Raw genomic sequence first — 25088 nt, forward strand, 5'->3', positions numbered from 1 at the left:
CGGTGCGACTAGCAATTTCCGGCGACGGCCATTTTATACGACGCTCGATGTACATCCGATCATTCGATGTACTTTTAACAACTAGTTTGTAAGATCGTGTTTAAGAGTATTCGCGAAAACCGGCTCTCGGCAAAATGATAAAGACGGAAGAGTAAGTACGACACTTTCCGGATCGATTGCGCAGTGAGATCACACGTTTAACCCGTCCGCGAAATTGTATGTGCATGTGCAAACCGCGAGATCCGAGATGCAACGTAGCCGACGTATCAATTTTGACACAAACATCACGATGAGATTAATACGTTTTCGTATATCTCCTCCTTGACATTTTACAATACTTTAATTCTACGGCCATTGGCATAAATGCATCATAAAATTCTATCTTGATCTTACTCCTTTACTCTTTACACTTATTTTTTCTTACATCTTCATCATACGTCTTTTTTTTCTTATATTTGTTTAGTCTCGTTGTACTTGAGAGTGTGTGCTGTGCGGAAGATTTATATTATGTATTACAAAAAATTACTTGTATATGTGTGTGTTTGTGAGCATATATATATATATCTACACATACACAATAACTTTGCATATGTGATTGTAGCAGTCAAGCACAGAATAATGATGACAGAGACAGAAGCAGAGAGCGTGACCGTAATCGAAGGTCAGACAGACCAAACCGTATAAACTCAGCTAGCCGTGATCGTAGTAGGGAGAGAAATGATCGCAGTGGCAGAAAAGCATCTGACAGACGGATTTATGTATCAAACATTCCTTATGATTTTCGCTGGCAAGATTTGAAGGATCTGTTTAGAAATGAGGTTGGCAAGGTAGCACATGTAGAGCTTTTTACGGATGAAAATGATAAGCCCAGAGGATGTGGAATAGTAGAATTTGAGGATTCAGATTCTGTTAAAATAGCAGTAGATAAAATGCATCGATATGACATTAAAGGAAGAAAGCTTGTTGTTAAAGAAGTAAGTACTATAGTTTTCTCATTCTTATAAATATTATTTTAGTAATTTAATAAATTAATCTTATTAATTCACCTGACTTATATCAATACTGTTTATACTAATAATAATTATATATTATTTTATATATATATATATATATATATATATATATATTATATATAATTATAAATATAAATAATTATTATATAATATATATATATATAATTTTTAATATAATAGTGCTTAATTATAATTATTTTTTTAGTATATTTTTTTATATCTTGCAGGATTTTGATGTGGAACGTGATAAGTATGGTCGTCTAGCTACTGGTCGCAACAATGATAGAAATCGAGATGACAGATTCCGAGATCCTCCGAGACCACAAGGAGGTGGAAGGCAAAATATGTCTGCACCCAGTGGTGGCGGTGGCGGTGGTGGAAGTAGTGGTGGAGGCGGCGGTGGCGGCGGTGGCGGAGGTGGCGGCGGTGGTGGTGACAATAAATTCGGAAACACTTACGGTCTTAGTACGCAATTCTTAGAATCACTAGGTATCAATGGTCCTCTGGTTACAAGGGTTTTTGTCGCCAATGTTAGTATAACACAAATAAATAGTTTAAGAAGCATAATAATAATTATGTATTGAGAAAATATGCCTTTTATTGCTTTATTTTTAGTTGGATTATAAAGTCGACGAAAAGAAGTTGCTCGAAGTTTTTAAATTGGCGGGAAAAGTATTGCATGTTGAACTGGGCAAGGATAAAGACGGTAAATCGAGAGGTTTTGGAGTCGTCGAATACGATCACCCAGTGGAGTCTGTCCAAGCCATATCTATGCTTCATAATCAACAGCTGTATGACAGACGTATGACTGTTAGACTTGACAGGGCTAATGAACCGGACATGCCACCCAAACTGCCGGAAGGTATTTGCATATTTAGCAATTTTTTAAGTAATATATGTTTATTTTTTTTTTTTTTTTTACATACATTTATATATAATTTGTAACCATTCGTTTATGTTGTAATTCAGGTTTGAAGGGAATTGGTATGGGGCTTGGTGCAGGTGGTAACAGATTGTTGGACGTAGCTAGAAACATTCCCAATGTTCAAGCGAATAATCCACCGGTGGTGAATCCGATTTCGGCGCCTGTCTTAGCAGCGGGTGCTTTTGGCGCTGGCTTAAACAATGTTGTGCCTGCACAATTAGGTGAATTATACATCTATTTTCATAGAGATTAATTAAAAGCTTGAGTGCGAACGGAAGATCGCGTCTGTTCACAGCATCAGCATTGTCAAACACGAATGCCGCAGCTCTCCAGGCTAGTCTTGCCGGTGCCGGTTTGAGTGCCAATCTCACTACTAGTTCGTTGTTGAATTCGTCCCTGACGAATGAATTGGCATCCAATTTAAACAATTTCGGCGGTGGCGTAGGTAGTCTGAGCGGTCTCCAAGCATCCTTGGCTGGTGGACAAGGGAATAATTCGTTTACCCCTCGTGGATTATCGAAATTGGATAATGACATAGGATTCGGCGGTAACAACGCCTTCGGCGGTTCCAATTTCGGCAACAGTGGCAGAGATTTCGACGGTGGATTTAGCAGAGGAGACGGCGATCGCGTTTCTGGCGGTGGTGGCGGTGGTTTCTCTGGGAATCAAGGCCAAAGTGGAGGTGGCAACCGGCAAAATTCCAACGGTTCACGACCGATGTCAGATACTATCCTCATAGGCAATGTAAGTATTGTATTTGCGCATCATATATCTTTTCAATTTTTTTTGAATTTAACATTTGAATTAACATTTAGCAATTCCAAATCCAGCAATTTAACATTTAAATTAACATTATTTTTGTTTGTTTGTTATACAGCTACCTCCAAACACCACATGGCAAATGCTACGTGATAAATTTCAAGATGCTGGAGAGGTAAAATTTGCAGAAATGAGAGGTGCTGACATGGGCATGGTACGATTCGCATCTGAATGGGATGCTGAGCGTGCTGTGAGTATCCTTTTTAAAACGATATGGATATTTAGATATTTTCTTAAAGAGAAATATTTAATTGCGTGAACATCGTTTATTTTTAATTTTATAAATTGCTATATGAAGTTTAAAGTAGAAAAGGGGTCAAATGATCATAACAATTGTCCATATATCAATCATAGATAATTACTTAGAGAAAGAAAATATTTCTGTTATATGTACGAGTTTTCCTTAATAATGATATTTAGCTATGATGAATCGATCACGCATTGATGGGAGGACGATTGATGTGCGTCTATACTAAAAAGCCAAGAGATAGTCTCGACGGATTCAAGGTAACGTTGAACAGAAAAGATCATATCGCCGAACTTTCGATGCTTAACCATAACTTATTGACGCAGCGTAAGGAAGCTGGGTGTTTGTGTGTCGTCTGCAGGATTGTTCCACTCCTGATGACAATACTCGAAATCCTAGTTATCTGGCAGAGAACTTAGGACAGTGAATGCGAAGTATCTGTCTTCAGAAGATCAGCAAGTCGTGTTTATGTGATGGCTACTCAACGTTGAAACGGTCGTGTCGACTACTGACGATCACCCTCGCATCCTTCTCTCTTTACCGTCTCTAACTTTTCGATTCTTACATTGTTTATCACCAAATTATCGTTCCTTTTTACAATGGAAGTCTTTACTCTAATTGTTCACTTCTTAAATCAGTTTTTTCTAGCGACTCGTAGTTGCTTAGGCTTAGGTTTCATGATGATCTTACTATAAGTCAGTAGGTTTCTTTTCAGTGTGTAGGTTATTTACAGTTACTACTTACAGGTTATTTACAGTAATTAGTAGCGAATCTATAGTCTGTAAGTCTTTACTTCTTAGTTATGTCATGATAAGAGATTGATCGGTTCTCCATCGTTCCGGGCTAAAGTGATGCTTCGCTCGCTTCACACAGCTGGGTCCACACCAAGCAAGGGATAGAAATCGAAAGGATAATCTTTCGATCGTAAAAATGCACTTTTAAACGCTGTAAAATCGTTATTCCCTCGAATAGCTAAGACTCCCGGCTTGCGAGATATCATAGGTACGTTCGTTTACAATCATATTTTATTATGCAGATGATCATGGACTATGTGTTGGATTTTTCATCGCATTGTTCGTACTTTCTTATACAAAACAAAAGGCAATATCGTGATGTTTGACAGGGAACAGCGTTTCGTCGTCATGATTTTTGCGAATTACATAATTTATTATTATTATTTTTTGTTTTTGCTGTACTACACTCGTATTACTGTTGCATCACTATAAACGATTTTAACGACCTAAGTGCAGCATATGAGAAATTTCCTATAGTCGCCACTTTTTAGAAATTCTTCCTCGGTTCAAACTCGCTTCGAGACTTCGGCGAACAAAACATTGGATGCCTTTATAACACTGGATGATTAAATTTTCGCTAAATTGTTCAGCGTTTTATGCACCGTAGTATGTTTACCAAAAAGTAAACTTGAAATGAAGAAGCTTCTTCAAACGTCAATGTCGATTTTACGACGTTTTAATCTTTTTTTGGTCTCTATTTTAATTGTTTCGCATGCAATGGACGGAATCGCGCTTTTGTAAAAGTTTCCGGGATATTTATTATTTTTTGGTAAACATAACTCTTCTCTCGCCATGTAGATCTCGAGGAACATTCTGTGCATTGTATAATTACTCTTGTATAACCACAGTCTCAGTGATTGAATAAAATCCAAATCCGTTTTGACTAAAAAAAAAAAAAAAAAAAAATATGCTGGTCGTTGTGTTTTATTTCTGTGCTGTTGTATGAACTTTTATTACAATGTTTTTAAACGGCGTGTCACTCTTGTGTCGGTTCGGATGGATCTTGTCAAGTGAGTTCATCACGTGTTTAAATGTAACGCGTTTGAAGAAAAGCAGACAAGAAACAAGTGCTCCATAAACATGTTACATTTGAATACGGATACGAGTCCATTCGTTTATCAAGACATCTTTAAATACAGAGATCTCCCGATTATCTTCCGCATATTGGGACGTCGATAATCTGCGCAGTGGGGAAAAAAATGCTCGTTCACACATCGCAGGTGAGATACTTTTTTCAGAAGATTTTCTTCTCCGAATTTCCAAAGACGTTCCGAGAAGAAAGAGAGAGAGAGAGAGAGACGATTATCTGTCCCCGATTATAGCAACACGATTATTTGTTCTGTTATTAAAGATGTTTATTAAAAGCAATTTAAAAGCAAAATTTACCAGAATCTATCCGTATGTAATGTTGTCAACAAAATATGTTCTTCGTCTCCAATAGTTTTTAATGGAATTTTTTATATATGGATGAAAATGAGCTGGATCGATGAATTTTAATAGAAGGATGACCGAGAAAGGGCTGATGTTAACACGGGATGTGTGATTTTTCGTCGGTTCTTCAACGTGGTGCGGGTGATTCTGTGTGTTCTGTGAACTGTAGAATTATGGACGAGATCTTCTATGCGTATCGATGATTTGTATTCAATTCCAATGTATAGTTTTTGTTACAATCTCTGTCGATCTGTCGATCGCATGCGGAACTTTGCATCTTTCCAGAGCTTAAACATAATAATTCTAATGGTAAGTGTGTGTTCCTGAACTTCTCCGACGTTCCTGCAATTGGCGATAAAAAAATATGCACACACTGGTATTTTTTTAATGTCTGAATCATTCCACATCGGCGTTTAAATTAAATTTCCACGTGTTCGAGGAGAGATGTGGCTTTGTCCTTTTTTTTTGTTATTATTGACATTATGACGCTAGTCAGAAGGCTCTGATATATGATACGAGAGTTGTCCTATGACCTTGTTTTATTCTTTGAAAAGTGAATTTCGCACTAATAAATCCGCCGATTTAACGGGGATCAGGAAGTGTTATTTGTTCAATATATTTATATATTATATTTTATAATAAATATATATATTATATTTTTATATAAATATATATATTTATCGCAGCAAATAACTAATTTAATATTTCGCATTACGAAAGCATTTTTTTCTCCATAAGATAGTGACATAATATATATATATATGTACACATTATCGTATAAGGAATACTTTTATTACACCGGGATATAAATACAATGTGGATATCATTAATTATTTCCACAGGTCACGATCGAGAGACATCTGTCCCAACGTGACAAGTCAGGTAAGTTTTAACAGCCGACAAATAGTCACGCAAATATGTTGTTCTTCCAGGAAAACTATCGCGAGCGACGTCGAATCTTGCGGGACGGTAAGTTGCATAGAATAGAAAAAAAGCAAATTATCGAAATCATATTTTTACACTTGTATTTTTTTAACTTTATCTATCTTTTTACATTATAAAATAGCTTTTGGTATATGAATTAAGTGTAAAGACACTATCTTCGTAGAGAATCGTAATATAACATTCTAGTGTAATATAACAATAGTAAAGTCAATGATTTGGACGCGGTGTAAATGTCAGTAATAAGTTAAATGATTTGTGAATGTAACATGTAAAACCTATATAAAATCGCGCATCCGGATACGTACGGACGATTTCGTATAAATTCGTCTTTATAGTGTAAATAACAACCGTGTTCTCTCGCGTTTAATAAAAAGATACCTCGTTTAAGTAACATCGTTCAACACCTCGAAAGCAAAAGGCACCTTTGAACATCACACGCCCGTTTGTGCATATTTGGATATAATTATGTAGCGACGTGTTTCTCTATATCTGTATGGATTATCACATTTTTTAAATAAAGGCAAAGAAAAACTCGTCGCTTATGTGAATCGTCAATTCCGATTGCTCTCATTTACCCTGGGGATATTAATCGATCAAAATATGCGTAATGTGTTTCGAGGCGTGCTAGCACGAAAGATATAAACGCAACATACGGCAATTTTGTCTCGTAATCGGTTCTTTATACACAGAGCAGTATTATTATGTAAGTGTAGAATTGCATTATTCACCATTTATCAGCATCAGAAAACTTTTATTACAAATCCATGTTTTTTTTCTTTTCATCTGTTTATACAGCAAGGTAAAAAGTCATTTCTCTAAGATTACACACTTGAATTCAACGTATATTTATCGCTAAGCAATCATCAACGTATGTATGTATGTATGTATGTATGTATGTATGTATGTATGTATGTATGTATGTATAATATGGCTCGCGTAAAGGGTCTATGTATAAGGGAGAGGCCTTTAATTAGCCGACTTCGTAATAATAAAATCACAATGTTCAATATCTCCACATTCAATATCACCGCGTTACAATGCCGATGAATATTTTAACTTATTCGTAAAGATTTAAAGTCTTTCGTATCGTTGCACACTCGATACCAAAGAGATCTGTCCAAATATATCATCGACATCATCCATCTAATTTATTAATCTCAACCTAACGAAAACAATGGCAAACAAGAAATTGTTAAAAAATGACGATCGATTCTATTTTAATGAAAATATATTGCCGACCCCTAACGCAATTTTAAATAAACACAACAATAAGATAATAGATATTTAGTTGATACAAAATAACTACAAAGTATATATCAAGAAACAGTTATGAATTAAAATAAATATAAATAAGGATTAAGTTGTGTTTTGCATTAAGTAGTTTAATTTTTCCATTTTCTTTCTACGAAAGTATTTTAATATAAAAAATTATAGTCATATTTAGCAAATGATGTATGTTAACAATTCAATATTTTATTTTATTAAACAATACTTTTAATAGCGAAACGCACACACGTAAAAATACAATTTATTATTGTCTTCAGAGACATTCGTAATTCATGTCTCTTTTATTTCGAATAAATTAAGCATAAGATGCAAAGATGCCAATTGTAAAATATAAATAAAGATACCGCGCCAATTCTTTGAAGAAAATCTTATTGCAAAACATGCTTTGAATCGGAGGAAATAATTAAGAGATCTTTTTGGGATCATGTGTGCTTCATGGTACACATTCCATATTGAAAGAATTGGGAATAATCCTTTTTTATTCCGATATGGACTATATAAAAAGGTGAGTCTCGATGAATCGCAGAATGAATAAATCGTCAATTGGGTTCGTCAACGCCTCTCTATTCTCCATCGAAACTCTCGTTAAATTTCCTTATAATCAGTCAATTAGGATGAGCCCGCCGTTATTTCGATACTAGCGGTTTCGCGTCCTGCGCACGTGCGTTTACGTCTTCTTGATATTGCTAATGCATCTCGACAAAAGCGCGAAGGTGTTGGGGTACTCTACTAATCTTTTGCGTTTTTCTGACTACTCGCGCGGCGAGACAAGCGAGCGTGGTGTATTTCAGAGGATAGATCGAGTCGTAAAGCTCCTTATCGCACAACAGCATTTCGAACGTTTTGCCGTCGTTATTCACGGCGTCGAGATGCGCGCCGGCGTCGAGCAGGTCGATCGATAAGACCGGTCGCCAAGGACGTAATAGCGCAGTCAGATGAAGGGCCGTATTTCCATCATTGTCCCTGGCAGTCACGTCCGCGCCTACTCTCAGCAGAGCTTTGGTCAAATGAGGAGATGGAAATTTGCACGTGGGATACCTGCCAACCAGAGCACCGTCCTCGCTGTGGCTCAGTTGCAGCGCGTCGCGACCCTGAGAATGTTGTAAAACCGGTATAAATATTGATTGCCTTTTCCTTATTCGATAATAATTGCTAGCGGCCATTCACCTGCTTCCCTTTGGCATTTATTCGGATTAACTTATACAGCTCTTTGTGTAAGGCGATGTATTCTTCGCTACCCTTCTCTCCGGTCTCGCGTGTTAACAGACACGCCAAATGCAGAGTTATAACGAGGACCCTGTTCAGAAACGTTAGATCACGTTCGCAGGCCAGATCGCTCATTTTGTCTAACATTTGTTTTCCTTTCGCTACTTCGTTAACCTGCAAGTATATTTTTTTTAAACGCATAACGCTAAATATATCGGCGCGGATCGAGACATATTTACAGACGACGATGTCGTTTTCCTACTCACAGCTTTCTCGAAGACATTCAAAAGATCTTCTCTCTTCACCGGTGGTACTCTACGACCCCTAGCTGTCTGTCTGCCTTCCTCGCCCACCATAAAGCTAAAGAGTTCGGTAAAACTGAATAGAGAGCTCTGCGTCATAGGGTTTAGCGGCTCCAGCATGCTCTGTTGCATATCGAGAGCGTAGTTCCACAGCTCGATACAGCGACGAAATTTACCCGCATCCGCGTAAACCGCCCCGCGATATCTAATGTAGTAACTCGTGTCCGGATGGGCCGGTCCTAATATCCGTTCTCTAATCACCAATGCCTGCATGCGCATCTCATCTGGATCAGCCAACAAATCATCCAAGGCTTCGGGTTCAATTACCTCTCGAGCGAAATCATAAGCGGCTACAACGGGCGGAGATTCAGGTTTTGATATCATCGGACCATCTCCTCGATATCTGAAAAAAGACATACATATTGCAAAAGGCATACTTTTTTTTAAGCGAGAGAAAGATCAATCTCATATATTTGTGTTAACAAATTTAAATTTCTATATCTATACAAAGATTCGTGTTATATAATTGAAAAGTATCTTTAAAATTATATTATATAAGAATTTCTTCAGACATTCGACTTCTAAGATAGTTCGTGGAGATGTTTGGTACGTACCTCTCGTCCATGGCCCGCTTCCAAAATTGCAAAGCACCTATCATGTCTCTTTTCTTGTCCACATAAGTTGCTCCAAGCAATTCCAGCGCATCGATGCGTTCTTTCCTGCTGAACAGCTGCGGAATGCCTATGAGGTACTCGACGATATGCGTGTGACCTGAGAGAGGGAAGTAAAAGAAAAATTTCGATTAGCATTCGTTTTTTTCCCCCAGCCGTCTAAGCGCATCACGGAGCAGATCGCTTCAGATGAGCAAAGTAAACTATCGTAGGGGAACCTTCGAGTGGTGCGTGGAACTTTCTGCTTTAACCTGTTACTGCTGCCGCGAGGAGTGGCGTCATTCCATAGGAGTCCACGTCCATCTGAGCGCCGTGCTCGACGAGTATCTTCAGTATCTCCAGGGATCCGCTTTCGGCGCAGTCGTGCAGCGCCGTGTTGCCCTTCACGGACTTGCGATTCGCGTCCGCTTTCAGAGCGAGTAGGAACTTTGCGATTTTCACGTGGCCCCGGTAGCAAGCGATCATCAGGCATGTGTGCCCGTGTCGGTTCGCCATCTCGATATCTATAAAAACAAACAAGCGTTTTAAATATTTTCTAAATAAATTTTATATATTAAAAAATATTTTTAGATAATTATATATATGTATTTTATACATAAAGATGTAACGTTTTTTATATGGAAAAAATCATGTGTGATCGAATGTTTACGTAATATTCCGTATGCATAATTTGATCGAAAATAGAATCAATTTTTGCAAATATATGTTGTTCTAAATCAAAATAAAAATCTGTACGCTTGGCTTCTTCAGACAAAGACTACACATTTCGAAGAAATTCATTGCCAGCATGTCGTCATTCTTGTTGTTGTTCGCCGAATGTTGGACGTGATGACACGTAGATAGTAATTTTGGGAACTAAATACTATTTCAACATGAAAAATATACATAATTTATGAATTCATATTTTCTGATACCTACCTGCACCATGTTGTACTAAAAACTTAACGATGTCGTAGTGTCCGTCGAAACATGCAGCGCGAAGAGGCGTGGAATTCGTTTTCGTGATCGAATTTACTTTGGCGCCCCGTCTCACCAGCAGTTTGACCAGGGCCAAGTGACCAGCAGCCGCCGCGCACCACAAAGGTGGTGCACCCTCGATCGTCTCTCCTTCGAAGACCACTGTTTTCGGGAGGAAAAAATATTGAAAAATATATTTTACAAATAACGAATAAGAAAAATTAAATCTTCTCTTGTGCGGAAAGAATAACGATGCAAATGTAATTAACATAAATAACTGTGCATACTAATGCAGTATTGTGCAATGCAAATTGTTGCAATAGATACCAGCGTATAGTATATTTTACAATTTTTGCTATCGATATATCTGAACGAATTTTTTTCGTCGTAATTCTTCGTGAAAAATTAAATGGAAAATTTTTTAAATAGATCCCTAAACATTGCTTTTGCACTTGGGTTTGAAGATTGTTCTCAGTAGATGGATAGATTGGTTCGAACACAAAGCTATTAATGTAAGGATGACTGTGGTCTTACCTGACCCAGGCTGCTCCACGTCCGCCCCGCATTTTTCAATAAGATATTCTGCCACATCGTAATGTCCGTTCCGACATGCCATGACTAAGGGTGTTGCGCCATGGGTCTTAGCACCGACTAATTGTCCTACCTCATCTTTGCCCCGATGCTCCAGAAACACCTTTGGAGAGAAAAGAAGAAACCACAGATGTGAGACACGTGTCACTTTTATATGATACGGCGCGAATGATGTCGTAGTTGTAAAAGTAATTAATGTTTGCAGGGAGAAAGTGATACACGTACTGAAAAATTAATTGATTAAAATTAAGAATATCCACAAAACGTCGAAAGAAAATTACTATTTAATGTATTCCGTTCTCGATTAATTTTTTCTCGAGTTAATTCGAGATTGATTTCTGGTGGACTCTGTCGAGAAAAATTAATGCAATCGAACGAATCGAAGCGTTCTTCATAAACTTACGTTAGACAGTACGGAACCCGTGTTGGATAATTTTAACGAGCTAATGCGTTCGAAGAACAAACGGATGTGTCGCGCGAGATGCGTGCCGCCAGAGATTTCAAAGTCGACTGGTTTAAGGTTTGCGCGGTTTATCGTTGCAACACACACATACACACGTGAAAAACCTCGAAGGTCCGTCGAATGATAAATATTTAAATTCCAAACCCCCCCTCTCTTCTCACTCACGTGTGTCGTCCTACGTTCGTAAAATTCTTTTCTTTTCGATTATGATGATTTTTCTCTTTCACAATTCTGCCATTCAGCCTTTTTTCTGAAAACTTTTTCAATCGATATTTTTCTTCGGCGTTCTTTCAATTATTGCGTAATCATCCTCGGAGTAGAAAAAGTACTTAGATCTTAACCGATGATTACGTTGGTAATGATTTTATTTTGAAGAAGAGAATAGAAGCAATAAACAATGTACGGAGGCAAGTTTCTTGCTCGGACGTCGTCTGGAGAAGATAATATTCGCGCAAGTTATACTCGTCTTGACGTTCACTATCGGTTTAAACACCACGTGGCTGCGGCGCACGTTTCATTTAAATGTTGTGAGAGACGAGGTCCTTGCGTCACTGACACCTAAGAGACCCCCTTGTAGACTTATGAGAAGATCATGCAACGAACCGCAAAGTGACAAAAGTTTTCGCCCGTCCTTCGCAGCTACACGTGAAAAAGTAGATTTCGTCACGAGGTGCGCGAGATGTTAAGTACACCGCGATCTAAATGCTGAAGAATTTTATCATATTTTTACGCATATTCGACAATCAGATATCATCATGTATTAGGACGACGCGTTAAAATTGTTCATGAATTCGAGAGGCGAATCAGACCATCAAAAATTCGGAGCAGTCCACGCGCGCACTCGCATAAAAGAAGACTGAGCGCGAGAGCCGAACTCACAGTCTTCGGGAGAAATCATCATTCTCCGGTCGTAGTGGATGTGCGAGTCCCGTTAAATGAATAATCAGAGACATTGGGATCCATCATGACAAATGAACTGCCGCTTACGATGGTTCGCTACTGGGGGGAAAAGTGGGAGGACGATACTTTTTCACTTTGTATTTTTTCTGTCCTTTTTACCCTCTCCCTCCTTGAATCCTCCTCCTTTTCGAGAAGAAGACCTACATACTTTATGTGAAAGCCTTACTTTGCCTGTATTAAAAAGATATTCAAAAAATACAATAGATGTATAATATAATGTAACTTATATATTATCATAAATTTGACAAAAATGGATTATGTAATTCCAAAAAAAAAAAATATATATATATAGTTTTGAAAAAGCATTTCTATAAAATTTATCGAGATCTATTAAAATAATCAGGTAAAAGATAAATTTTGATGTTAGATTTTATAAAAAAAAGAAAATAAAATTTTTATTGATCAATTTTTATTAATAAAACTGTATATTTAATCTCGGTCATGAGACTCAATTTTTGTTTTCATCGACTTCAATTTCTCTTTGCTATATACAGAATAAAGCGTTTATTTTTATAACTCGTTTAATTTTTCATCTCAATATATGAACGAGAAAACCAGTCTTTATTAGAGAGCAACAAATCTATTTTTCATCTCTCTCTCTTTATTTCGGTCGGATCCATCAAAGAGTCGGTGCCGTTATTTGTGTGACCGATTTTCTTTTTTCGTGAGCTTGTTCATTCAATTCATTCTGCTTCGACTCCCTCTGCTCCTTCACCTTACTGTCACGTTCTCGTTTGGTTTCTCGATAAAATGTAGGCAACGAGGTCAACCGATGCCGAAACGAGCTCGTAAAAGATGAGATGAAACATTCGCCTTTATTCTCGCGTTAATAGAAGATGTGCGGCTCTTTACGAGCGTCTCTTTTCGTCGATTATTTTCCACTTTAAGAGATATGCAACAGCTGCAGCGAACGAATAATCGTAGCAATATGACGGACAATCATTAACAATGACGAATGCATTGGAAAGAAACTGGTCGAATCGTTCGAATTACATGAAAATAAAAGGAGAGATGACCTATCATTGACACAATAATTGCAACTCCAAAGAACTGTAATTGCACAAAATTACGGTGTCGGATTTTTCAGCGATGTCAGCGATCAGATTTTTCGCAACTACCGAAGTAGCGAAATGTTACGTGCGATTTCAACACGCGATAAAAAATGAAACAATCGCTCTCATTAACATAGAAAGAAAGAGAATAATAAATCAATTATTCAGACATCTGTCTCGGAAAATGGGTTATAACCGACTTCTCGGGGTGTTTTTTTTCTACGGACTGTTGATCATGTTGAAGAGGATACATTTTACCATAGTACGAACGTTTCTTGCTTGATCTCTCGCATTAAGGGGATGCTGACTAGGTCTGTTTTATCGAGAAATATTATTTTCATTTAACTTTTTATTGGCTATACAGAATGACAAATCCTTTACTAGAATTAAGTATTCATAATAACAAATCTGGGTTACTATATATGCATACAAAAAGAAACAAGAGAGTTAAATAATTATAGTTTTTCTATCGGTCTTTTGGGTTGGATTAACCTAACGAAAAGAAAACTGTAAGTATTCAACTTTCTTGGTTTCTTTTTAAATATACATATAACAGCCCAGATTTGTTATTATGAATACTTTAATTCTAGTAAGGAATTTTTCATTCTGTATAACTAATAAAGAGTTAAATGAAAATAATATTTGTCTATAAAACAGACCTAAACAGCATCCCTTTAATCCGCATGAAAAATTTCTCCATGGAGACACAGCGTGGCGGCAATGGGCGCCATTCGTCGGAATTATCAACGCATCATTTACAGTTTCTATAGTCATAAATTTAACGCTAAAGTCAATTAACGCTAGGTGCAACTGCGGTCAAGCACCGGTACGCAACGGACACGGTATACATTTGTCTCGCGGCTGAATAATGCATGTATGCAGTTGTTGCAAGCGTGTAAGACACGTCCCACTTAAATTTTACGTTCGCCATTTCGAAAGGTTTAGTTTGCCTACGTCGCATTACGAGAAGTAGCACGAGTCGTAAATAGTCCTCTCCCTCCCTTATGATTCATTTACATTGTGTCGACCTAACGATCTGATAAATTCGTCGATACATCAAAGAGAGACGCTCTATCAATCTCGGACGTAAAATGGACGTAAACGTTTCGATTTTACTTTAACGTAACGACGTCGCATCAATATCGAGAAGACGGTTTACGAGCGACCGATTTTATCATCGACAAGAGGGAGAGATAATGATAAAGTATGAATGAAGAGAATCAACGATAGCAATCAACATACTCGCATAAATCACGGGTCGATAATGAGTAGCTGCAAATGAATCTCACGCAAGAATGATGTATGATGATGAGCAATTTAGATGATATTACAATATATTAACATGTTTGTTTTTATCTATAAGTTTTTGTCTCACGCTTTTATATATATATAGAATAATATAATACACACGAGCTATTTCTATGGCAGGTTTTAACAAGATATTAACAAAGTACAATATTAACAAAGTATTAACAAGTTTTATATATATATATATATATATATATATATATATATAAAACTTGTTAATACTTTGTTAATATCTTGTTAAAACCTGCCATAGAAATAGCTCGTGTGTATTATATTATTCTAAGCAAGATTAATTTAAATTACAAATGATTTGTATGGTTACATTTCTATCGCTAATTCTACTTTCATTCTACTTTATTATGCGTATATATTAGATATGCATAATATTATATGTACATATATATGTATATGTGTGTGCGTGTGTTTGTATGTGTAAAAAACACATGTAAAAATTCATAATTACGTAAAATAGACATTTTATGATTTAGACACATAATAGAAAAAACTAAATAAGCCTTTATATAATTTTTTCATTTAGAAAGTATATAGTATAGTCTTAATTATTTTTTTAAATATAATTTATAATACGATCTCCCTATTTATTGTTTGAGTTCTATATACCATTATTATAAAATACATTATATTGTAATTACACATTTTGATTTCGAACAAACGAGAGAAGTAAACTGACGGCCAATTAAGTTACATTAAAATTTGCAACAAATATGTAATTTATGTGGGAATGCTGTGAAAATCCTATCATGCCCGACCTCGACCGACTTGCTTCATGTGCAGTAATTAGAATTGCGCGCGGATATTCCAGAATGGCGACAAAAAGTTTCCGCGAGATAATTATACGATTACAGCATTCGAGCATTAGAAAATTACGCTCCCTCAGATAATTTCGCGCCGGGCCTTTCGTTAAACATTATTGTGTACGCGAGCGATTTATTACTACATAATTCGTATATCCGAAGACGCAATGTATACGATAAGTGCACCGATCCGATCGATAAAGATTACAAACGAGACGCGATACACAATCGCAACGATTTAGAAAATGATCGATGCCGAAATGATTATTCGTCATTATCTCTGAGAAACCTGCCGGAAAATTGGATAATGCCTCTCCACACAGCGCGATTTAATACTTTTCGCTTGGCTTATATCGGTATTCAAAATAATCGCTCGATAAATTATTAATTTCCGCTATATCGTTATATAATAACGCGGATATATTACATTCTCGCAAATACTGAGTTTACAAAAAGTTGTGGAGCGATCAATTAACTTGATGCAATTCGTTTCGCGAGCATAAATCTGGTAAAACTTGATTAATCAGAAATAAAACATAGAATCGAATAGAGCTACCTATTTAACGCTCTAATTGCTTCGCTATATTTTATTCACATAGAGTTATATAAGTTAAACTTTTTCCTCAATCTGATGCTTTATCCATTTTTTTAAAATTGTTTTGCCTTGCAAAAATATGTCGTCAAAATAAAGTTTGTATAACATAATGCAATTATTATACGGATTATTAAATTAAATTTTTCAATTTGTCATTATTTAAAAGAAAGACGGAACAAGAAATAAAAAATTATACTAACAATAAGACGTTATGGACTGTTCGGACCAATTAAAAAATAATTCACGATTCTCTTGGAAGAAAGATATAGATAAAATGCAAAGATAACCGCGATTATTTTTGTTTTTGTTATTTAAAATTCATGCGGCAAAGCGATCTCAAGAATACAAATCAGAAAAAAAGGAATGCAGGAAGAGAAAGAATTTATTATCTCAAAACAATTTATATATTGCATTTTAAAGGCAATTTTGAATAATATGATGACCCCCAAAAATCAGGAAAAGAATTATAATTTTAAAACAGGTTTTATCCGTTATTTGGGATTGAATTGCTTGTGCGTCATCCGAAAAAGAATGTTAGTGTACTGAAGAATTTTTTCGAGTGTTTTGTGTTAAGGACAAACGAATTATTACTGTCGGATGAAAATAGACTCCGGAGTCCGGAGACGATGAAATGCGCGCGAGAGAGCTTTCGTCAGTTCATTTTTCGCGGTGCAGACTCTTTCTCTCCTAATACGAGGAGGAAATTATACTGCATCATCATCACACCATAGCTACCGTTGTCGGGATTTCCAACACGCGTCGGGGTTGTTGCACCGATGTCCTTAGACAAAGAGCGACCGCTCACGAATCAAGGTTAACCCAAACGTTCTAAGCAGCTGTAAAACCTTGACATTTTATCTCGTAGAAAGTTCTTTATAAGCCCTTTTTATGGCCAATCATTATATCGAATTATAAAATAATTTTGAATGATTTATTTGAAAATTAACGAGTCATAACAGATCATGTTTAGTAATAAAACCAGCTTATTAATAAAGAGATGTTTATATGATGAAGACAGATGATCATAATTCTTGTAATTTTATGTTCAATTACGAGATTATTACTTTTCTGCTTTATCGTCGTGAGATATAAATTCTAAACATCTGCAAAACTGTCAAGATTTGTAAAAATGCTAATATTAGTAATAATTTTTAAATTTTTATTTATTTATAAAATTATTAATACATACACAAATATATTAGTGTACTCTAAAATAAATTTTAAAAAATGAAAATTTGTTCCAAATATTAATATCGCAAATCTTGACATTTTTTGCAGTTTATACAATTTATATTTAATCAATATTTTATTAATGTAATAAAGAGATTCTAGGTATTTCACGATGCACGTATATATACAGGATGTCCCATTTTAATTTTCTCAGGCAAATATCTTGAAAAATATGGACGATATGGAAAAATGTTTCAAATAAAAGTTGTTTGACTCGAATGGGGACATAAGATAGTGTCATTGATTTTATCTCGTAAAATCATTTTAAGGTCAATTTTAATTTCTTAAATGGAACTACTTATTTTTCATTATATATTCTTGTAGATTATCTCAAGAGCTTCCCAAAACCCTACAATAAAGTATTTTTTTATGGAGTACTTTTTGAGTTATAAAGGTTTGAAGTTAACAAGTTTGACATAAAATGTAAAATATATATATATATATATATATCTTATAAAATACTCAATTTTTAGTAATCATATCTTAATACTTTTTTGCACGGAATAATGAGACCAATCAATTGTACAAAAATAGAATTGCTTATAAATAAAAGTATGCAGCTACATATTGAAATATTACCATTTTTAAAGACAATTATCTTTTCTTTATACCAGTTGATTGGTCTAATTATCCTGTGCAAAAAAGTAATAAGTAAAAAGTAATATTTACTGACAATGAGTTACTGAGGTTACTGAGAAAAACTGAGTATTTTACAAGATATTTTACATTTTATGTGAAAAAATTATTAACTTCAAACCTTTATAACTCAAAAAGTAGTCCATAAAAAATACTTTATTATAGGGCTTTGGAAAGCTCTTGAGATAATCGATTTCGAATCTTGAGTCAAACAACTTTTATTTGAAACATTTTTCCGTATTGTCCATATTTTTCGAGATATTTGCCTGTGGAAATTAAAATGGGACATCCTGTACACACACACACACATACACACACACACACACATATATATATATATATGTGTGTGTGTGTGTGTGTGTGTGTGTGTGTGTGTGTATGTGTGTGTGTGTGTACAGGATGTCCCATTTTAATTTCCACAGGCACAGAGAATACCTTAAAAAGAATAAAATAATTTTAACAATTTTTCTTGATCAAACTTTCTTAAAATAAATAATTGGTCTAAATTTGTTTAGGCAATGTCAAGCACTTATATTTACACAATAATTGTAAAAATTAGCAAGCACATTTTTTGGTAAAACTTGATGTTTATTAATTTCAGATATTTTCACTTTTATAAATACATATGAGAAAATATGTAGCTGCATTTTTATTATATATATATATATATATATATATATATATATATATATATATATATTATATATATAATAAAAATGCAGCTACATATTTTCTCATATGTATTTATAAAAGTGAAAATATCTGAAATTAATAAACATCAAGTTTTACCAAAAAATGTGCTTGCTAATTTTTACAATTATTGTGTAAATATAAGTGCTTGACATTGCCTAAACAAATTTAGACCAATTATTTATTTTAAGAAAGTTTGATCAAGAAAAATTGATAAATTATTTTATTCTTTTTAAGGTATTCTCTGAATCCATATACTATAATTGTCAGTAAATGCACTAAACTTACCCGCGTAAATGTATCATCATCATTCGACACGTGCTCCATTAGACTTAATTAAATATTTATATGTAACAATTGCTAATTAAAATTACGTAATAAAAACTCAAGACGTTTCACAAAAAACGCAAGCAAAATGCCAAAAAGTGTATTTAATTTTAACGAATCGAATATTATTATTATCCAACAATGTTGAAAGAAATCGCTTATTTTATTATTAAGTGGACAACCGGAATATAAATTTAAAATCTTGTCATGTAAGTTAACGAACTTTTATGAGAGATGCAAAAGAATGAATTAATCTATAATACGCGTCTAGAAATTATTATCAAATATAAAATTACTGAATGTGAAAACAAGTAATTCAAATCTGAAAAAAACAAAAAATTTATAAGATTGATTTTAAAAAAGTGAAAAATTTTTACTTTTATATTTATGTATTATTATTAAAAGAAAACAGGCATTTCCGTCTCAATTATAAACAAATTTTTCTAGCACCGATTACATTAAAAAAAAATCACTTTACAAATTACAAGTCAATTCAAACTAAATGGATAAAAATATAAATGAGTTGCTTGCAACCACACACGAAGAAGCAACAAAGATTAAAAATTGATTTTGACCACCGAACAAAGAGGGTTTAGTTTAAAAAACGAGGCAAGGACGAACAGGCGAAACGTAGGTTCAAATTATCACTGAAGTGACTTCCTCAAAGCGAGTAAGGATCTAGCACGGTTTCATAAGGAAGAAGGTAGGAGGTGAACGAAGTTCAATCATTATAACGTTGGAGGTGGATCGACGACTGTCGAAGTCAGGGATGTATTGAGCTTGAGAAAGTCGCCGGTTCAGATGGGTTCGATATTCAAGATATTTTCACAGGATATATTGCATATCGGTAAATAAGATAACATTATAAAATAAAGTGATATAATTTCTATGCAAACTTTGAGCAAGTAAAAATAATTTGCATATTTTTTTTCTTTAATCGGTTCAATTTATTAATTTGTCGGATTTATTGGAAATCAATATTCATCTCTCCTGGCGCAAAATAATCTGTAGTTTATACTTTATTTAATATTTTAATTAATAAAAAAATATTATGAATTATATTAATATGATTGAATTTCGCAATAGTTACTGCACTGACTTTGTAGCACAATAAATAACGATACCTTATATAATTATTATTGTATAATCCTGTAATAAAATAATATCGTTTGTCGCAGAAATGGAAATTTTATAAGAATTATATTTGCAATAAAAACATGTATATTAACAGTTTAATCGAGAAAATTTTCTGATTTATTTTGAAAATTGCACAATTCGAGGGCCATCACTGCCGGCGAGTAGGCGATTGGCCGAATCGTACAAACGGTCATGCGGCCAAACACACCTCAGTGCAGCTTTCTAATTGTTCTTCCTGATCGACTCTTACCAGCAGCGCGTGATTATATAATAAGCTGTCATACCGGAGAAAAGTCAGATAATATTATTCGAGCGATTACGTGGCGCACGCGTTGCACGAGACGATTACGGCGAGAAAATCATACACAAATCTCACGTAATCCCGGAAAAAACCACTATCCGAAAAATTTTATACCTTTCAAATAATAAATAATTTATTTGTTGTCCATTGCGTTCTTAAAAAACAATTTTTTTAAACGTCATAGATTCGTAAATTTTTCTACTTTCCTACACCATTAAAAAAAAAATTATTCTTCGAAACTTATTCTCAAAAATATGTAGCAAAATAAAATATTCGCATAATTAAATTTTGAATAAAAAATCACTCGTCAAGATAACATTTACAAGTTTATTTCTTTACAAGATGTTTCATTACTTGTCAGCACTATTATATTGAGTATAAAAAACTCAAATAATATTGAATAATGTTGATGTAAATAATGTATTTAAGTAATAAGTTGCATAATACAAAACATCTCGAGAAGATGCAACAGATTATGCTAGCACTTTTAATGTAAATATTAATTCCTATATATGTACTATATATTGTTTGAAATGCAAATATTGTACGGAGCATCGCTCAATGTCATACTTTATCAGATTCTAAATGTCTAATAAACTTATTATTTAATTAGCAAACTTATCAAGTACAGTATCACAAAAATTAAATATAGAATAAAAATTCCTCTTCTTAATTCATTTAAACTATCACAAAGCTAATAAAATTGCATCGTGTTAAATTATAATAATGGGAAATTTTAATATATCCCAGATAGCAGACTGACATCATTAAACGTCAAAAATGTGGTCATTTTGACGTCGATGTAGTTATTGTAACGTTAGTCTGCTATCTGCGGGGTATTATAATGTAAAAAAATTATTCACCTTATATAACTTAAATTAAAGCAAGACGTCATCATAAGGATCATTAATCCAGTTATCCTCGTAAACAAGAATACAAATGTTAAATAATACAAAATAATTGCAAAAGCAATAGTAAAAAATTCAAAATGTTACATCAGGTGTGAAACGATGCATCGTGAGTCGCATCACGTATGCAAATTAAGTGCAAAGAAGAGGTCGACTAGCGGAAGAAGCGAAACGAGACGCAAAATTGACGGCGCCAGCAAACATAAAGCAGAGTTATGTCAAGTTACAGCGCGTTTACTTTCTAGTCGGCGTCGTTGCATGGGCTTTCGATGAAAGTATTATGATTGTAGTTGTAATAAGTAATGACATTATGGATGATAATAAGAATTTCATTTCCCGCTTGCCACAATTGCGAGATCAGTTGATTGAGAATTGATATGATTATATGCGTATGTCATTTGTACTTTATAATAATAAATAAAATAATAGATTTTCTTTACAAATTTTTTTTAAACTACTAAATAAAAGAAGAGATACAAATTTCAACACGACAAGCAACTTTCATTATTTTTAGAATCCGCATAAAAAACCAATAGGAGAAAGCAAATAAGAATCCGAATTAACATGTCTGAAAACTGTTTATCGTGTTTAATCTCTTTTTCTCTTCTTGTTAGTTTCAGACACTTTGTAAATAAAATTTATTATTTATGCATCACTTCTTCATTCTTTAAGATTTTTAAATATAAAAAGTTTTGTTGCAATCATATTTTAAATATAATATTTATATATTTTTAGAAATCTTTTTATTATCATGTCTTAAATCTAAAAGTCAAATAAAGTTTAAAGTTTGTCACGTTTATGTTTAAAAAAAATTTAATTCTGTAAAATAATATAATTTTACAGACAAAAATCATATATTGATAAAAATTGAAAAATTTCTTAGAACTATATGTATAATTTGCATATCCAAGAAAACAGGAATGTCATTAAGTGGAATCTCGACAAATAATGAGATAAGCAAGTACACGAGGAAGTTACAATCGTCAGATAACTGTCGAGAAAAAATGTACCTAAGTCAAAAAAACACAAGAACTTTATTACGTATATTATCGAATAGCATAAATTTAAGATGTATGATTAAATGATTTTATCTCTATATTCCTTTTAATGTACGTTTTAATCGTACATTTCGATAATAATATGTGAGAATAATGTACATAGCAATACAATAGATAGATGCGGATGCATATACATAATTTACTTGAAATTACATTTATAAATCATTGAAATTTCAAGAACATTTGCACATTGCACGATTACTCGACGCAAAGTTCACCTTTGTCATTGTTACTTCCGATAGGTATGCTTCTGAATTATGATTTTATGCCATATCACGTATAGCCATTGCGAATGAGTACCGGCGATGCAAAATTTATTCGATTCATTAACCCCACTGATTGGGCCTCGTCAGCGTGTCACGTAGTTGTTAATTACCTGCTAAATCACTGTCCTAATTGAGAATACTGTACTTCGTATTTGGAATCTGTTTATGTCACGTATTTATGATACTCATGCTACCGGAAATGACTGACTTTGTAAAATAATCTAGTCTTTTATATGATATGACTTTGATATTTTATAATTTTTTTCCAAATATATCATCTTTCAATAAGACATCTAAATCGCTTTTGTTAAAGAAGTACATTTTTATGAAAAAATTTATTGTATAATTTTATTGAGTTAAATAAATTACTGAATTCCAGAAAAAAAGTTGTTTTTGCTTATTGCTAAGATAATAGGCATATAATTTAAAAGTAACTATTAAAAAATATGCATATATTTCTAGCAATATGTCGCAATTGCAAAGGAAGGAATAAAAAATGTATTTAAATAAACTGCATTTCCGAGTGAGTGACGTTATTTCCGAGTGAGTGACGTGAAGAGTTGATGTTCCACGTATAGGTATGAATGCGATTCTACGAATCATTGATAATGATCTTGCGCAGTGATTTTCCACGTTTCGCAATTCAAATGTCCAGTTGATTTTTTGCGTCATGCGAAAATTTTAAGTAAATATTAAAATATTAAAAAACGTGTACGTGTTCTTCGTATCTTGTTTACATCATAAAAAACAATCAACGCGTGTTCTCTGCATTTATGAATAAGAAGTACTTGTAAAACATGTTAAATATCAATAAGAATACTTATGAATACAGGAATAAATACAAGATGAGTAATGCATCTTGACGACGATCGACTTTACGTCGCAACGAGAGATCACGCAACATCATGTATTATTGCAGGATATGCAAATTACTCATATCGATACAATAAGAGGGATAAAGGGGATTCCTTAAAAACTTGTCCTTCTTTCTTCTTAAAATAAAATGAAAATGTATTATTAAAATTTCGGATACTATATGTACATATATTCTTTCAGAATCTCGTTAAAAATGGAAATATGATAAATTTCACGAATTTATAATTTCATATGCGTAATTAAAAAAAAAAAAGAAAAAATCGTGCAAATGTATTGTAAGTAAAGCCTGTTCAAATGCGTAAAGAAATTAATTAATTAAATATTACAAATGCAATCGTGTTCGCGCATTCGGAACTCTCACACCTACGTTGAGTTCATTCTTGCGACTGACCTGCTTTTCGTGCGAACTTCCGGCCTAGCTACAGTACAAGTGTATGTACGATTTATAACGAGTACAATCGCACGATTTCGCTAACGGCAGAAAGCATTGCAAATGATACTATTGATGCGCTGCTGCTAATTATACTTTAGCATTATTCGATATTAATCCATCGAATCGTATAGCCATATATAACAATTGCATATATCAATATATTATCTTAGAATAATTTATCCGTTACCCTTTAACCCGTGAGACTTCTATATATTCCATGATACATTGTTTTAAATGCTCACGTTCTAGTTTAACACGTCACTATTTATTAATAATATATTACTTGATATTTTTATTTTATTATAGAGCTTTATATACTAAGAATGAATATTAATAATCATAATCTTGAAACTAATCTTTTTTTAAAAAGCTATTTAATGACGAGTGAAGACAAAAATAGTGAAAAACTTGATGTATAATTAATCTTGTTTTAATAATAAAATAAACAGTTGTTATTATCTTGTCTATATAATTCATTCAAGAGAATGATATAATATAATATTATCAAAATGAGGAAAAAACCTGGAAATGATAAATATGTGTATATAAATAATTACACTAAATAATACTGAATTTGCTTAATAATTGATGAAGTTTTTTTTTCAATTTAATTATCAATTTAAATCTCTTAATTTCAAAAGTATATTCTTTATCTCGTCGTTTGTATTTTTTATCCTTTGTTTCACGTGAAGTTATGTCTCAGATATGTCTCTGACTCACCACGTATTCTATCAGTGTACGAGTAATATTAGACCACAATATACATATAGAGAATCCAGTGTAATCTTCTTGAACGAGCGATATAAGGCGAGATTGCGAAGCAATATTTGAATTTAGCAAATGTC

The 25088-nt window shown here is 33.8% G+C and overlaps 2 protein-coding genes across 6 annotated transcripts in view; one reads left to right on the plus strand and one right to left on the minus strand.

Annotated features, from left to right (window-relative positions):
• The first annotated feature begins 1 nt into the window (after position 1).
• On the plus strand, positions 2 to 6729 carry rump (heterogeneous nuclear ribonucleoprotein rumpelstiltskin). 4 transcript variants are annotated; one of them, XM_029318714.2, is made up of 9 exons: positions 2 to 151; positions 602 to 974; positions 1241 to 1543; positions 1629 to 1875; positions 1983 to 2159; positions 2234 to 2682; positions 2816 to 2951; positions 3178 to 3264; positions 3331 to 6729. In XM_029318714.2, exons 1-8 carry the CDS (start codon positions 135 to 137, stop codon positions 3231 to 3233), a joined length of 1758 nt encoding a protein of 585 aa, XP_029174547.1. In that variant the 5' UTR covers positions 2 to 134; the 3' UTR covers positions 3234 to 3264; positions 3331 to 6729. The 4 variants fall into 4 exon arrangements, with proteins under 4 accessions (XP_029174547.1, XP_029174548.1, XP_029174549.1 ...); XM_029318715.2 differs by having other exon boundaries at positions 3366 to 6729; XM_029318716.2 differs by having other exon boundaries at positions 6072 to 6729.
• The window catches only part of LOC114943138 (protein fem-1 homolog CG6966), a 31306-nt gene continuing 12217 nt past the window's right edge, over positions 6000 to 25088 (minus strand). Inside the window, exons 1-8 of one of the 2 annotated variants that reach the window (XM_029318713.2) lie at positions 19226 to 19287; positions 11132 to 11291; positions 10559 to 10759; positions 9892 to 10143; positions 9584 to 9740; positions 8934 to 9372; positions 8629 to 8841; positions 6000 to 8552 (exon numbers count right to left, since the gene is read on the minus strand). In XM_029318713.2, the coding sequence (XP_029174546.1) occupies positions 8148 to 8552; positions 8629 to 8841; positions 8934 to 9372; positions 9584 to 9740; positions 9892 to 10143; positions 10559 to 10759; positions 11132 to 11291; positions 19226 to 19264 (1866 nt within the window). In that variant the 5' untranslated portion in view covers positions 19265 to 19287 and the 3' untranslated portion in view covers positions 6000 to 8147. Of the gene's footprint in view, positions 8553 to 8628; positions 8842 to 8933; positions 9373 to 9583; positions 9741 to 9891; positions 10144 to 10558; positions 10760 to 11131; positions 11292 to 19225; positions 19288 to 25088 lie in introns of those variants that run through there. The other variant, XM_029318712.2, reaches the window with a different exon arrangement.

The sequence above is a fragment of the Nylanderia fulva genome, unplaced genomic scaffold (genome assembly GCF_048542155.1).
Source record: "Nylanderia fulva isolate GAGA-0341 unplaced genomic scaffold, ASM4854215v1 Scaffold11, whole genome shotgun sequence".
Lineage (NCBI taxonomy): Eukaryota > Metazoa > Arthropoda > Insecta > Hymenoptera > Formicidae > Nylanderia > Nylanderia fulva.